General features: G+C 45.6%; 1 protein-coding gene across 1 annotated transcript in view; it reads right to left on the reverse strand.

Annotated features, from left to right (window-relative positions):
- Positions 1–488: 488 nt before the first annotated feature.
- Positions 489–16,288, reverse strand: part of LOC138089666 (solute carrier family 22 member 2) — a 30,623-nt gene continuing 14,823 nt past the window's right edge. The window contains exons 7-11 of the mRNA XM_068985121.1: positions 14,638–14,852; positions 13,710–13,818; positions 12,671–12,783; positions 8,984–9,083; positions 489–555 (exon numbers count right to left, since the gene is read on the reverse strand). Coding sequence (XP_068841222.1) covers positions 489–555; positions 8,984–9,083; positions 12,671–12,783; positions 13,710–13,818; positions 14,638–14,852 — 604 coding nt within the window. The remainder of the gene's footprint in view (positions 556–8,983; positions 9,084–12,670; positions 12,784–13,709; positions 13,819–14,637; positions 14,853–16,288) is intronic.

A 16,288-nucleotide genomic window follows, 5' to 3' on the forward strand; every position in this document is an offset into this window, starting at 1 on the left:
TTGGGTAAGAGCACTCATATCAGTAAATCTTACCTGACTCATTATTATGTTTCATCCTCCTGGGCCTTGTATCTTTACAATTCCTTCCTAAACTTGTAGCCAGATTTCTGCTGATTTAAATGATAAAATCTTGACATTCTTTTTATGTGTAAGCTATTTCTTTCCTAGACAGACTTTTTGTTTCTCCCTTGAGACATTCTAGAACCTACTCTGGAAATATCTGGTCCAGAGGAGTACTGGCATCCCCTCTTAAGGTACCTATGTAAGATGAGGTCGTCGGAAGTGTTCAAGCAAGTGAAGACTGCAGGACCTCATCCTAGAGGCAGCTTTTCATACAGCAGTACAGCAGGGACTCCATTTGGCTACAGATCAGGGTTAATAGTGTCCAAACAGAAGTAAGGTTGACATGTATAGGCTTTGTGGGGAGAGCAGAAATCTCTGATTCTTGCCTTGTTATCGTCAAAGCAAACTAGAGCAGCTCTCTCTTCTTAATTTAGTGGAGTGTCTAGTTTCTTGACTTCAATGTAAATCATCTTTTCTTTGTTTTTTCCTGACCTGCAATAATAAAACAAAAAAGGAGAGAGGAGAAAGAGATTATGAGGAACTGAAAATCAAGATAAAGTGGATAATGGAAAAATGGAGCAACAAATGAGTATGAGCTTTGTCCAGGATCAGTCTTGCCAAGTGTTCCTTGTGGTGATGCTCAAAAAGAAAATGGACAGAGCATTGTGAGCAGCTAATGTGGATGGAGTCTTTCCTAAAGTGCTCTCTTAGGACTGGGACTGGCCCACATTCTTTATTCAAGGTGTTTCACTCCTCTCTGTAATAGAGAACATAGTAAATATCTAAATTTTATTTTCTATCACTTAGATGAATGCAAAATATAGACACTGTTATCATCTGTTCTGCAAATAGGACTTGAGAAACCATTTTACCAAAGATTATTGACTTTTCAGTAAAAGTAAGGAACAAATAAAAATTAATTCAGAAATTTTTTCAAATTGCAACTTTTCTCAGTCATCTTGTCTTTGTGACTATGAGGATCTTGCTGACATTGATGTAAAAATACTGCTTTCTTCACTCTGCTGTTCCCAGCCACACCCTCTTGGCATGTTTGTGTTAATAATACTGAAATCCAGGTTGGGGCTGCTCCTGGGTCCCCCAACTCCTCATAGAATGCCCCCCACCTGGGGGGGCTTGGTCTTGCCTCAGTCTCTGGATCCATCTGAGATACAGAGAGGTGCAGAAGCTCGCCTGAATCCAGGTGGCTCTGGAGTCCTGTCAGACTCCAGATGCAGGGGCCCAAGCTCAACAACCAAGCTCCAAGGGCCTCCCTGTCAACAGTGGCAACAACAAAAATGATAGCTGCAGCAGCAACAGAAGCGACAGCAGCAACAACAGCAGTAACAGAAACAACAGCAGCAACAACAGCAACAGAAGCAGCAATAGCAGCAACAGCAGCAGCAGTAACAACAGGAACAACAGCAGCAACGACAGCAGTAACAACAACAGCAGCAACAAACGCATCAGCAATAGCAGCAACAGCAACAGCAACAACAGCAGCAACAACAACAGCAGCAACACCACCACCAGCAGCAACAGCAGTAGCAACAACAGCAGCAGTAGCAGCAACAACAGCAGCAGCACCACCAACAGCAGCAACAAAAGCAGCAGCAGCAAGAACAGCAACAGAAGCAACAACAGCAACAATGACAACAACAGCAGGAGAAACAGCAGCAACAGCACCAACAACATCAGCAGCAGTGACAGCAACAACAACAGCAACAGCATCAACAGCAGTAACAACAGCAACAGTAACAGAAACAACAGCAACAATAGCAATAGCAGCAACATCCACAGCAGCAGCAATAGCAGCAACAACAGCAGCAGCAGTAGCAGAAACAGAAGCAACAACAGCAACAACTACAGCAACAGCAGTAACAACAGAAACAACAGCAACAACAGAAATAACAGCAACAGCAAGAGCCACAGCAGTAATAGTAACAACAGCAGCAGAAATAGTAACAGCAACAACAGCAGCAGCAAAAACTATTGTTGCTGCAACAACAATAGCAGCAAAGCAGCAACAACAATTGCAGGAGCAGCAGCAGCAGCAGCAGGAACAGCCAGGGTGCTGGTTACTGAAGGCAGCCCTGCACAGGGCACCTTGCACGCTTCATCCCTCTCGTGAACTCAGCCCTCTGGGGTGAGGTGTGTCCATGAACCCTGGCCTTGGGCTGCCAGGATTAAAACCTTGGCTTTGTTACTTACTGACTTTGGGCAAATCTCTCTTTTTTATTCTGTTGTCAAATGGGGTTAATAATACTACCTACTGCCTACGGTTGTTGCAAGGATTAAATGAGGTGATACAGGAGAAGGGCTTGCAAAGCACTAGATGAAAGCTCTCAGGACATGTAAGCTATTGCAGCTCAATTTTACAGGACAGGAAACAGGCTGAAGGGGTGAAATAGGTGTATGTTAGTAAGTCAGAAGGCTCTCTGTACCTAGGATGGGCTCAGGGACTGAATAACTTGAGTGGTGGTGGGGTTCCTGTCCTCCCTGGTCTTGCCCATGCTCACTCAGTGCCTGGCACACTCTATCTGGGTCGGCTCTCCACACCTAGTGAGAAGCGTGCCTGACCCCAGGTGCCAACTACAGTTGCCCCCTCTCCTGGGTGCCTCTACCTCCCGCCAGCTGGCCCCTCCTCATCTTTCTCTGCATGGGAGCCTCCACCCAATTCGGCTTCAGTCTCCATCTTCTCACATGCTCCTCCTGTCACGCTCTGAACCCTACTCATCTCTCTTCTGTCTTTGAAAGGTGAACTGGGTTACACAATGGAGAGGATAGAAAAGTGCAAATCTTCATAGATGTATTTGCAGATGGCATAGTTAGCAAGAACATAAAATAACAATAGGAATAATATTGCAAAATATCTCTTTAGCCGGCTTTGAACCAGTCTGATGAAAACGGAAAATTCTTTCAAGTACAGGCATACGGGTGTATCACTGAGCTTTACTTCCCTGTCTCAAAACCATTCAGCATATATTTAAAAATTTGATTTCCAAGAAACCATCTGAGTACCTATTTTATTGTTTTGTAAAACAGCTGTGAAAACTTCTATGAATAGTCTTGGTGGTTATTGAACATTTACTAATAGCCAGGCACTTTACATGCATTCTCCGCCCACCAGGCTCCTCTGTCCATGTGATTTTCCAGGCAAGAATACTGAAGTGGGTTGCCATTTCCTTCTCCAGGGGATCTTCCCGACTCAGGGATCAAACCCACATCTTCTGTGTTGCATGTGGATTTTTTAACCTGCTGAGCCATCAGGGAAGTCCCATTTAATCATTACAAAAATTCAATGAATAGGAACTCTTGTTCCATTGACAGATGAAAAATTGAGCCCTAGTGGAGAGAAGATAACATGATAGGAAATATGAGGGCCCATAGCCCAGCAGGACCCTATGAAGCCTTCCCAGAATAGACACCCACCCATGACCTCCACTTGCCTTTGTCTGTAGAAAAACTTTAGTCAAAGAGTAAATTTAATCAGAGAAGTGAGAAAATGCAGAAAAAAAGGAAAACAGCCAAGCAAGACAAAATAATACTTTAACCATTAAATAAAGTCAAGGGCTATAGATAATATTCTGAGCCATGTCCTTTGAGCTGTTTTGCAGATACTGAAACCCTACCAGAAGGAAGAAACTACCTATGCTGCCCATAAACTCTAGACCCCAGACTGGTTGGAACCAGAAGGTTGATGATGCTGACTCCCAAGTACCTCACCACCAACCAATCAGAAGAATGTCCATGAGATGGTCACACACCCCATAACCCCCTTCCCTCACCTTGTTTTATAAACATTTCCTTGAAAATCTTCAGGAAGGTTGGGTCTTTTAAGCACTAGCTGCCCTGGACTCTTTGCTTGGCACCTGCAAAAAAAGCTGTTCTTTTCTACTTTACCCAAAAACTCTGTCTCTGAGATTCAATTGAGTCAGTGCACAGAGGCTGGGTTCTAGCATCAGCCCTGGCCTGTTCCTCATCATCACATGTTGCTGCCTTGCTAACGCTGGAACTGGCAGGGGAAAACCTAGGGGCGCCCCACATAGGGGTGCTGTAGAAGGAGCTCTGCATTTATTTCACAAATATTTGGAGAGCGCCTGCTCTCTGTGTGCAGAGACTATGCTTAGCTCTAGGGACATGACCATAACTGATGTAGAATTTCTGTCCTCCAGGAGAGGCACTCATGTACACGGTAAGATGCATTGGACAAGATCTGTGGGGGTTGGTTGATCAAGATCAAGGCTCTCAAACTCAAAGGTCCACACTCACCAGATGGAAAACAGAAGTGTTCTAGGCAACAAGCATAGGGAAGGCAGGCCTGTGGCTGGCTCCCCAGGCATGCCCTTCAAAGAGTGGAGCTGTCACCACTCAGCTCCTCCAAACTGTCAACAGGAGGAAACTGCCTGCTCAGTGTTTCCCAATTCTCTGATTTAAAACAATGAAACAGATTCTGGAAATTCAGTTTATGTGGAATTTCCCACTTAAAAAAATTACGTGGGCCAGGCAAGGCTCTTGAGAGCCTGGTGTCCCATCAACTGCTAGGGTATGACCTCTGGCTGAATTCAAAGCCTCTTCCAAGTTCTAGGAAAAACCTCAGACCACTGTGACTCTTCTGCTATGACCTTTGCCCAAGTACTGAATATGTGAAATGTGAAGGGTTTGTAGCATGGGTACAATTCAGCTCAGTTCATGGCATCAGTGGGCTGAAAATGGACTATGGATAAAACAGTTATAGCTAAGCATGTCACAGAAACAGATTCATGGGGGTGTGTGTCACATATGTTTCTCTGTATGTAGATTTGTTTTAAATTGTTTTATCTATTCATTTTTGATTGCACTGGGTCTTTGTTGCTGTGCTTGGGCTTTCTCCACTTGCGGCCAGCGATGGCAGCTCTCTAGCTGCGGTCCGTGGGGCTTCTCGCTGAGGCGGCTTCTCTTGCTGTGGAGCACAGGCTCTAGACCCACGGGCTTCAGTAGTTGCTCCGTGCAGGCTTCGGTGGCCGCTGTCTCCTGGCTCTCGGGCGTGGGGGCTTCTGTAGCTGTGGTACAGGGGCTCTGTAGTTGTGGCTCATTGGCCCTAGAGGGTGCATCTTCGGTAGTTGCGGCCCACAGGCTTAGTTGCTCTGTGGCAAGTGGAATCCTCCTGGACCAGGGATTGAACCTGTGTCCCTTGCATTGGGAGGCGGATTCTTATCCACGGTACCAACCAAAAGGGAAGTCTCTATTTTTGATTTTTTAAGGTTACTTTTAAAATAGAATTGTATGTGTTCAGAAAGTGCAAAAAGTATGCACTGAAGAGTCTCCCTTCCACTTATATCCCATAGCCATCTAATTCCATAGACGATCAATGTTACGCATGTGCTTCCAGAGATAAAGTCAATTGCATATATAATTTATATTTATGTTTAATATATATTTAAGTTTCACATACATGTATTTTGCTCTTTGTACCCAAATGATTATATACCTTTCTATGTTTTGCTTTTTTTCCCCATTAATAATACATCTGGGAAAATTTCCTTATCAGTGTATATATATCAAGGTGCCTCGTTCTTTTTAATAACCATGGAGAATTTTACTGAATGACATACCATAATTTACCTAACTGGTCTCCCAGTCGATCGACGTTTATGTTGTACTCACTCTTTTGATACATAAAAATTGCTTTAATGAACAATCTTGTACAAACACCATTTTACACACATAAATTTCTACAAGTATGGAATTGCTGTATACGAAAGTAAACACATATACAATTTTGATACTATTGTCATACTGCCCATCAAAAAAATTTTAAGGACACTGCCTGTCTCTCCACAGCTTTTACCAGCACAGTACAGTTGATCCTTAAACACACAAGTTTGAACTGCATGTGCCCACTTACATGTGGATTTTTTTCTATAAAAGAAGTTGTAAATTTTTTGGCAGTTTGTGACAATTTGAAAAACTCTCAGATGAAACATGTAGCCTAGAAATTTTGAAAAAACTAAGAAAAAGTTAAGTGCATCATGAATGCATAAAGTATATGCAGGCATTAGTCTGGGCTTTCCTGGTGGCTCAGTAGTAAAGAATCCATCTACAGGGCAGGAGGCGCTGGTTTGATCCCTAGGTCGGGAAGATGCCCTGGAGGAGGGCATGGCAACCCACTCCAGTATTCCTGCCTGGAGAATCTCATGGACAGAGGAGCCTGGAGAAATACAGTGTTGCAAGGAGTCACACATGACTGAGGCAACTGAGCACGCATGCACGCACAGACTTTAGTCTATCCCTACATAGGCATAAGGTGAGTGATATTTAATACAAAATTAATTAATAATGTATTCATTTTCTTATTGTTTTATAATTTTGCTTTCAAAGAATTACATTATCTTACATTATGCCTCTCTCGATCGTACTGGAGAACCTGCTTATCATCACAGGTAAGTGTTTTTTTTTTTAAAAATGTAACAAATGTTTCCAATACTGTATTATGAATATGACTGTAATTACCATATGGCACGAATGTTTCATATTAATGCATCCATTCGTGTATAGGCTAGGCTGCTGTGAGCAGCGGAGGGCAATAGCATCAGTCGATTACAGTAGGCAGCCATAAAGCAACCACATAGATACTGCTTCGGTATCAGTGCATGAATCACTGCGTGGTGGCCCAGATTCTGTCGCTAAGTCGTGTCTGACTCGCAACCCTGCCAGGCTCCTCTGTCGATAGGAATTCCCCGGCAAGAATACTGGAGTGAGTTGCCATTTCCTCCTCCAGGGGATCTTCCCGTCCCAGGGATCACACCTGTGTCTCCTGCATTGGCAGGTGGATTTTTTTTTTTTTTTTTACCACTGAGCCACCTGGGAAGCCCATGAATCACTATATCTGTAAATAAACATGGGTTTCTTTTTTACATTATCTTTTCATTTTTGTGGAGAAGGCAATGGCACCCCACTCCAGTACTCTTGCCTGGAAAATCCCATGGACGGAGGAGCCTAGTGGGCTGCAGTCTATGGGGTCGCCAAGAGTCGGACACGACTGAGCGACTTCCCTCTCACTTTTCACTTTCATACATTGGAGAAGGAAATGGCAACCCACTCCAGTGTTCTTGCTTGGAGAATCCCAGGGACGGGGGAGCCTGGTGGGCTTCCGTCCATGGGGTCGCACAGAGTCAGACACGACTGAAGTGACTTAGTAGCAGTTTCATTTTTGATGTCACTTGTTATTAAAACATGTAAAATCTAGTGTTTTCTTTTGGCTGCGTGGGCTTTTCTCTAGCTTTGGCGCGCAGGGACTGCTCTCCTTTGTGGTGCGCGGGCTTCTCACTGCGGTGACTTCTCTCGTTGGGGAGCATGGGCTCTATGGCGTGCAGGCTTCAGGATTTGTGGCACGTGGGCTCAGAAGTCGTGGTCCCCAGGCTCTAGAGCACAGGCTCAATAGTTGTGGCGCATGGGCTTGGTGGCCTGTGGCATCTTCCCAGATCAGGGATTGAACCCACGTCTCCTGTATTGGCAGGCCACTTCTTTACCACTGAGCCATCAGGGAAGTCCTACAGTGTTTCGTATAATATAGGAAAGTGTTCATGTAGGTGCCGATAGATGATTTGTCTTATAAACAGATGATGTAAATTTATAAATTTACAGAATTGATAAACAAGGTGGGTGCTAAGCTGCTTCAGTCGTGTCTGAGTCTGTGCGACCCTATGGACTGCAGCCTGCCAGGCTCCTCTGTCCATGGGATTCTCCAGGCAAGCATATTGGAGCGGGCTGCCATGCCCTCCTCCAGGGGATCTCCCAGACCCGGGGATCGGACCTGCATCTCTCACGTCTCCTGCATTGGCAGGCATGTTCTTTACCACTAGTGCCACCCGAGAAGCCTGAAAACACGGCATAGCACTGTAAATGTATTTTATTTTCCTTATGATTTTCTTAATAACATTTTCTTTTCTATAGATTCCTGTAGGAACACAGTATATGATACATACAACATACGAGATATGTCTGAACTGCCCTATGTGATTCATAAGCTTCTGATTATCAGCAGTTGGGGCTTCCCTCGTAGCTCAGTCGGTAAAGAATCTGCCTGCGGTGCAGGAAACCTGGGTTCGATTCCTGGGTCGGGAAGATCCTCTGGAGAAGGAAATGGCACCCCACTCCAGTATTCTTGCCTGGAAAATCTCATGGACAGAAGAGCCTGGTGGACTGCAGTCCATGGGGTCGCAAAGAGTCAGGCACGACTGGGTGACTAACACTTATTTACTTATTAGTGGTTAAGTTTTGGGGGAATTGAAAGTAAGTGGATTTTGATTGCATAGGAGGTTGACACCCTTCACTCCTGTGCCGTTCAAGGGTCCACTGGATGTTTTCAAGCAGTTTGATCTTTGACAATCCCAGGGAATTATAGTGCAGGGTAACTTTGCAATTCTCTTACTATGAAGGAGATTGGGCATATTAATATATTTTAGAGCTGTTTTTTTTTTCTTCTTTTCACTAAATCATGTATTCAAGTCCTTTGTCCATTTTCTCCTACTGAGTGATTTTTCATATGAATTTGTTAGTACTCTTTATACATGAGGGAAATTAGCCCTTTTTGGAGGAGTAAACATTTTCTCTAAGTTTGCTTATCTTTTTTTAGCTTATGGAAGTTTTTCAACACAGTTTTGAATTTTCTTGAAGGTGAACTGTTTTTCCTAAGGGGTCCTGGATATTTTCGGTCAGATTTTAAAAGTCTTCCTCACTGTGAAAGGGTAAAGGTCTTCTATAATGTCTTCATTCTCTTTCACTGTTTCTTTGTTGCTACATTTTAATCTTTGATTTCATTTGAACTGATCTCCGTGTACAGTGTGAGGGATAGATTCAACCTCATCTTTCTTTCCAGCCAGCTACAGAGTTTTCCCCAAACATGTGTGGAATAGTTCATGAAGAAATCTCAACTCCCTACCTCTTCATGTTCTCAACTTCCTCAATGGTCTCAGGCAAAGTCCTCCCTTTGGTTTCTGGGAGCAACAGCACCAGTCCTCCAGCAATCAGGCCAACCACAGCTGAAAGCCAAACAGGCAAAGATCACATTCAGGGTTGATGCATGCCCTTTCTGTAATTAGAGCTCCCCTTGTTTCTTAAAAAAAATTTATTGATGATTTCCTATACTTACAGATTCCTTTGCCATCTCAGACTGCCCTGTTCCCCATCATAAATATTTCGCCCGTTCCAAACTCCGCTGAATTACAATTCCTTATAGGGAAATGAAATACTTCGCATTTTGAGTCAAAGTTATTCTAGGCTAGAGGACCTTGCCATGATATTAAGATAGTTTAGAGTTAGAAAATAACTCTGAAAAAAAAAACAATGCTAAGAAAAGAAAGAATATAGCCCTGCCAACATAAAGCACTTAGTAATGAAAATGAGTTAGAAACTTGGATTGTTACTAGCAAATAAAAGTAATGAATCACATATTACTTCATAACAGCATTAAATGGTATAGCCAGGCTTTTAATTTTATTTTTATTTATTGTTGCTTTTTATTTTTTATTTTACTGAAGTATAGTTGATCTACAATGTTGTGTTAATTTCAGGCATACAGCAAAGTGATTCATATATATATATTCTTTTTAATATATATAGCTTTTTAAATGTATACATTTATATATAGTCTTTTTATGTATATACATAGTATCTTTATGTATGTATGCATGTATTTTTTACATATATATATAGACTTTAAATGTATGTAGATGTATTTATGTGTGTAGATACATAAAAACCCCATATATATACTTAAATATACATAAAAAGAATATATATACACCACAAATACATATATATACACAGAATATATATATATACATGCGTACACACACACAAACACATGTGCTATGCTGTGCTTAGTCAGTCAGTTGTGTCCAACTCTTTGTGATCCCATGGACTATAGCCCACCAGGCTCTTCTGTCCACAGGATTTTCCAGGCAAGAATCCTGGAGTGGGTGGCCATGCCCTCCTCCAGGGGCTCTTCCCAAACCAGGGGCTGAACCCAGGTCTCCCGCATTGCAGGCAGATTCTTTACGGTCTGAGCCCCCAGGGAAGCCCATGAATACTGGCGTGGGCAGCCTATCCCTCCTCCAGGGGTTCTTCCTGACCCATCAATCGAACCAGGGTACATCTTTATATATTTTCTATCATAGAATGCAAGAAGTAGGATGTGGGTTTTTCACTATTTGGGGGTTTCAAAAAAATGCCTGCTGGACTCCATTTTCTGCAGCCTTAAAACTGAAATAGAAATACAGGCCTCCAGTGCACCGGTTCAGGGCACTGGCTGTAGCTCTGGGCACCAGGGTGCTGACACCCCGAGTGCTGGCACCCCGAGCACTGGTCTTAGAGCCTGAGAAGTTCCATGATCTCCCAATACTCCAGGCACATTTGCAGAACGTGGGATGGTGTCTCCACCTCAAATGCTTGTTATGAGGCTGAAATGAGTCCATATTTGTTAGGTGCTTAGAAAAGTGCCTGGCCCATGGCATGAACTTTTCCAATGTATTTGTGTGTTGGTTTTCAAACTTCTAGATGACCATTTCCGGTTATTACTAGAGCACAATTTGCACACCATTATTGTGTGAAAAGAGAAAGAAAAAGTGTAAAGCTGCTCGCTTTGCTTCCTGCTAGCTATTAAAAGCTGGGGAGAGAAGGAAACTACCAGCCATATAAAATTGGGAATTGTCTCCTTCCCAGGTGGTTCTAGCGGTAAAGAACCTGCCTGCCAATGCAGGAGACACAAGAGACGTGGGTTCGATCCCTGGGTCAGAAAGATGCCCTGGAGAAAGGGACGGCTACCCACTCCAGTAGTCTCACCTGGAGAATCCCCTGGACAGAGCAGCCTGGTGGGCTATATATAGTTCAGGGGGTCACAACGAGTTGGACACAACTGAGCCACTAACACTTTGCTTACTTCAAATTTGAAATGCAGTTAAAATCCTTTATCTTTTTGATTGACAGGCGGGGCCCAAAGGAGGGTCTAGGTCTGGGGAGTTCCTCTGGGGCTGGACTTTGCATATTTTTGTTGTTGTTAAGTGGTACTAACAGAAACAAAATCTACCCAGAAATATCCCACAGATCCGTGGACCACTCACTGCCAACCTAGGGGAGTGGCCGAGGTTGGAGCGTAAGGAAGAGACTAGACCGTGCTCCCCGAATGGAAAGGGAGTCCTGGTGTCAGGCCCCTCGGCCAGTACTGGGGGAGGAAGGAGGCTGGGCCCAGGGCTCCCAGCCACTCTGCCTACCTCGGGATAGAGACCTCATGTTCTATCAACTTGGCCATCTTGTTGTTATTAAGTTGGAACATGGAAACATTCATCAGGTCTCTTTCGAGGGTGAGTTCTCTCAATGCTTTGGAGTTTTTGCTGATAAATCTACAACAGTGGAAGCTTCTGCCCTCACAAGTCCCTCGAGCAGAAGGAATGAGCAGAGACACGTGGGTGTGACAACACGCAGGATTGGGGGAAAGCCATTTGCTGTCCCCCTGCTGTCGTCTGAGATAGTCTTCCCCTTCCTCCCCCAGACTGTCTTGTATGCCTGTGGGGAAAGCGTTCCATTTCTGTCAAATTAAAACAAAGACTCAAAAGGAGTCTTAAAGAAGACAGGAGTGGGTGCATGGAGACCCCGGGGGCTGACACATTGAGAGGGTGAAATTACGTGTATGGATCTGAAATTACATGTCTGCCGGGATGCCCAGGAGGGCACCTGTCCCTCTGTCTGCCGCTGGGGGAAGAGGCAGTGGATACTGGGTGAATGGAACCTCCCAGGATCCCAGCCCTTCTCAGTCTGCAGACTTAGGGTTCTGGACGTGGTGATGATTAGGTTAATCCCTCCCGTTCTCTCCTGCAGCTGGTCTGGGAAGGGTGGACTCAGCACCCTTCAGGGTGGACCTCCTTCAGGGTCGGCCGGCAGGAGCGCCCTAGCTCCTTCAATCTAATCGCTGAGGAACCTGAGGACGGGGCACCAGCACCCCCACAGGTGTTCCTGTCATGCTAATGCGTTTTCTTTCTTTCTTAAAAAATGTATTTATTTGGCTGCACTGGGCCTCCATTGCAACATGCAGGATCTTACAGTTGCAACATGTGGGATCTAGTTCCCTGATCGGGGATCAAAGCTGGGCCCCCTGGATTCGAGTGCGGAGTCTTAGCCACTGGGCCGCCAGGGAATTCTGCTTTTCCCAGTCTTGGTCTTTATTCCCCGGGTGTTGAAACTGCCCTCTGCAAAATTTTAACTGCTTCTTTTGAAGTAAGGAAGTAAAAAGAGTTTAGATTTTCCAATGTCTGGGCCTAGAGGAGATAGAAAGATTTAGTTCCTGGACAAGGAGGCAGATATCAGTGAGGGGAGAGGGTCTTTTTCAAGGAAACCCCCACCTCACTCGCCCTGGACTTTGCGTCTCTACGGGCGTGAGTCCTCGTGGGTTCCCAGGCTTGAGTGTTAGCGGCTGCTAATGCTGTTAGTAACACTAGTGTTGCCACACTGACAGTAGTACCAATGACTAGTCACATTTAGTAGTTACTTGCAAGGAGAGCACTAGTTGGGAGGTAGAAACATGGAGACCCCTAAAAGACAGGTTTTCCTTCGGACATCTCTGGGGGTTTCTTACCGAAAACCACCAGGGGGAGCTCGTGCCAGATGTCGGTGAGCCTGTAGACCAGGAAGGGGGTGAGGATGCCCCCGATGTCACACATGGAGGAGCAGACGAGGACCCCGAGGTTCCTGAAACGCGGGACACCCGTGTTTCCTTCTGCTTATCACAGGGCCGCAGTTATCTCCCACCCCCCGCCTTAAATACCTCCCCCAGTCATTAAACCAGGTGCAAGCTGAAAGTCTTCACGGAAATGATACATAATTCCATTCGTGTTCTGCGGTACTTGTTTTACATTAACTTTCTCGAAGATGTCTCACCGGGGGCGGGGGCAATTTTGGATTTGTACTTTCATCACCGTCTGCCCTCGCTCTGCTCTGCCACCCTGCCTGGGCTGTTCTCCCGCCTGTGGCCATTCCGTCATCCCTCGCCACGCAATGGCTGCCGTTCTCCCCACGTGGTTCCTCTGTTTTACCCCACCCCGGGAGTGTGAGGTGTGACCTGCCTACTGCCTTGACATGCCCCCATCCTGTCGAAAAGGAAGGTGCCTTCCCTAGAGAGACCAAGTGCAGGAGGTCAGAAAGAGAAAGACAAATACCGTATGATGTCACCTATATGTGGAATCTAAAATATGATATCAATGAGCTTATCTGCAAAACAGAAGCAGGCTCACAGACACAGATGCCAGACTTGCGGGTGCCAAGGAGCAAGGGAAGGCATGAGAGCGCTGGACTGGGGCTTTGGGGTTAGCAGAGACAAAACTATGCTATACAGGATGGATCAACCACAAGGTCCTACTGTATAGCACAGGGAACTGGATTCAACATCCTGTGATAAATTGTAGTGGAGAAGAATATGTAAGAGAATGTATGTATGCATGTGTAACCGAATCATTTTGCTGTACAGTAGAAACTGACACACCGCTGTAAATCAACTGTACATCAATAAAATAAATTTCTTAAAAAAGGTGAGTTGTCCTCTGTTGGCACCTGTGGTCATTCTCACCAGTAAACAGATGTCCCAGCTGCCCTCCTCGTGCTGAGGGGGATGTACGCACCTGATGAACGTGGGGTACAGTTCCGCGTTGACCAGGCAGACCATCTCATAGGCCATTGTGATCCCCATCCGACCCAGGCAAGCAGCCGTAACTCTTAGCCAGTGTAGATCTGAGGGGAAAACACATGGCTGACGCATGCTGCGCAGGCTCCCGGGTCGCCCAACGGGGCTCGGGGGCAGAGGGGAGGGGCAAGGAGACGGTGCATCCACTAGAACGGGACAAGAGTGCACCATTGGTGCTTCTGCAGATTCAGGGCGGCTCTGCAAAATCTGGGGCGTCTGCTTGTGTTAGCCTCACGGTTCTAACACACTCCTCACTTTAGACCTCAGTCGTTAATGACACCCGAATGACACTCGCTTCCAAAGTTCCACCAACTTTCGTCTACAGAGGTGACCCAGAAGAAAGAGCCTGCTCTCTGTGCTGGCCCAGCTGGATGGCCCTAGGCGTGGGTCCTCCTAGCCTCTCTTGTTGTATTACGTCAGAGAACCGACTCTTTGCAACCCCATGGACTGTAGCCTATCAGGCTCCTCCGTCCGTAGGATTTTCCAGGCAAGAGGACTGGAGTGAGTTGCTACGTCCTTCTCCAGGGGAACTTCCCAACCCAGAGATCGAACCCAGGTCTCCTGCATCACAGGCAGATGCTTTACCATCTGAGCCACCAGGGAAGCCCAACTCAGAGAACCAGTGGCTGTGATTATATCGCATCAGGCCATCAGGGGGTGCCGTGGCTCTTATAGGCAGAGTTGCCATATGCGTTCACTCAGGAAAGTCCCAGATATTTCATTCATTCTTTCCAAACAGACTTCCATGCTGAAAAACATGGTCTTCCTATCAAAGGGCTATGCTTCCCGCTTCCTCCCCCCGCCCCCACCCCTGGCCCCTTCTTAGGGCCTTGGCAGATAAGACCCCAGCTTGGCTGGGCACTTACCCTCAGGGATGAAAACCGAGGCTAGACAGGCTGCCCCCGCCACCATATTTGATATGGCCCATGGATAACGGCGACCTATGCGGTCAATGGTGAGGATGATGAGGAAGGCTGCAGGGAACTCGACCAGGGCAGAGTAGAAGAAGTCCAGGTAGATGTTGCTCCCCGCAAGGCCCATGTGCATGATGAGGCCCTGGTAGAGAACAGAGCTCGTGAACCTGAGCAAAGAGGAGAGCTCAGATCAAGACAAGCATTGAGAGCAAGTCACCGAAAGCTTGACTGTAGGACACCTTTCTCTGTCATCTTATTATTGCTTTTCCCTCCATTCCACCGCTTTTACACCATCTGACCCATTATGGTGACTGGCTGTAACCGCAGAGACTAGAAAGGGAAAGAATTAGGCTAACATTCCCTGGCCAAATTGAAAGGCGAGAAGCAATGTCTTAGTGGAAGGATTTATTTAGTAAAACTGTTTCAGGTTATTAGTGGTTGTTAATCTTTTTCTGGTCTTCTGAAGTGAAGTGAAGTCGCTCAGTCGTGTCCGACTCTTTGCGACCCCATAGACTGTAGCCTATCAGGCTCCTCCATCCACGGGATTTTCCAGGCAAGAGTGCTGGAGTGGATTGCCATTTCCTTCTCCATTCTGGTCTTCTAATGACTACTTAATCCAAACATAAGGAACACAGGAGACCAAGTGGGAACCAAATTCCCAAATGGATACAGCCCCACTTTTGATGATTTATCTTTTGACATGATACAGACAACATTTTTAAAATTAATTAATTTTTAAGATTGAAATATAGTTGATTTACAATGTGTGCCAGTCTCTGCTGTACAGCAAAGTGGCTCAGTTATATACATATATGCTTTCATTTTTATATTCTTTTCCATTATGGTTGGCCATAGGATACCGAATCTTGTTCTCAGCTATATGGTAGGTCCCTGTTCTTTATCCATTCACAAACAAGACTTAGATGATGTTTTTGGTTTTGTTGACCAAAAGTGTTGAATGTCTGCAATGGAAAATATGAGGATAATGAGGCCAGGTTTCCCCGATGCATTTCGCATGCAATATTGTGAAGGCTGCTAAATTAACTCCTGGTAAGCTTTGCTTTTGTCAGCGACTGTGGATTGTCTTTTATTGTTTAGCTGTCCCGTGTGGCATGCAGGACATTCAGGATCTTAGTTCCCCGACCAGGGATGGATCCCGTGCTCCCTGCAGTGGGAGCGTGGACCACCAGGGATGTCCCCTTCTGTCAGTGACTGTGAAGCATCATTTGGCTGCTCTGTGTCATCCCAGTGATGTCACTCAGTGAAGGGAAACCGTGCTGCGTGGTGCAGAGGCTGGTGCGGAGCCCGCGGCCCAGCGCTCTGGAGCAGCCTGCAGGCAGTGAGGATGCTCAGACTTGCTACTGGATGTGGAGTCAGTGGTTATACCTGTCGGGTAGTCTTGTTTGAGAAGTTTATTTATTTACATTTTCTCCAGGTGGAAAAGAAAAGGCCTTGCAGTAGAGATCTACACTCATATCAATTAATCTACGCAACAAGGACCTACTGTACAGCACCGGGGACTCTATCAGTATTTAGTAACAACCTGCCAGGGCTTCCCTGATGACTCAGATGATTAAGAATCTGATCTATCTGCCGATGCAGG

Source organism: Capricornis sumatraensis, chromosome 13 (assembly GCF_032405125.1).
Source record: "Capricornis sumatraensis isolate serow.1 chromosome 13, serow.2, whole genome shotgun sequence".
NCBI classification, from domain to species: domain Eukaryota; kingdom Metazoa; phylum Chordata; class Mammalia; order Artiodactyla; family Bovidae; genus Capricornis; species Capricornis sumatraensis.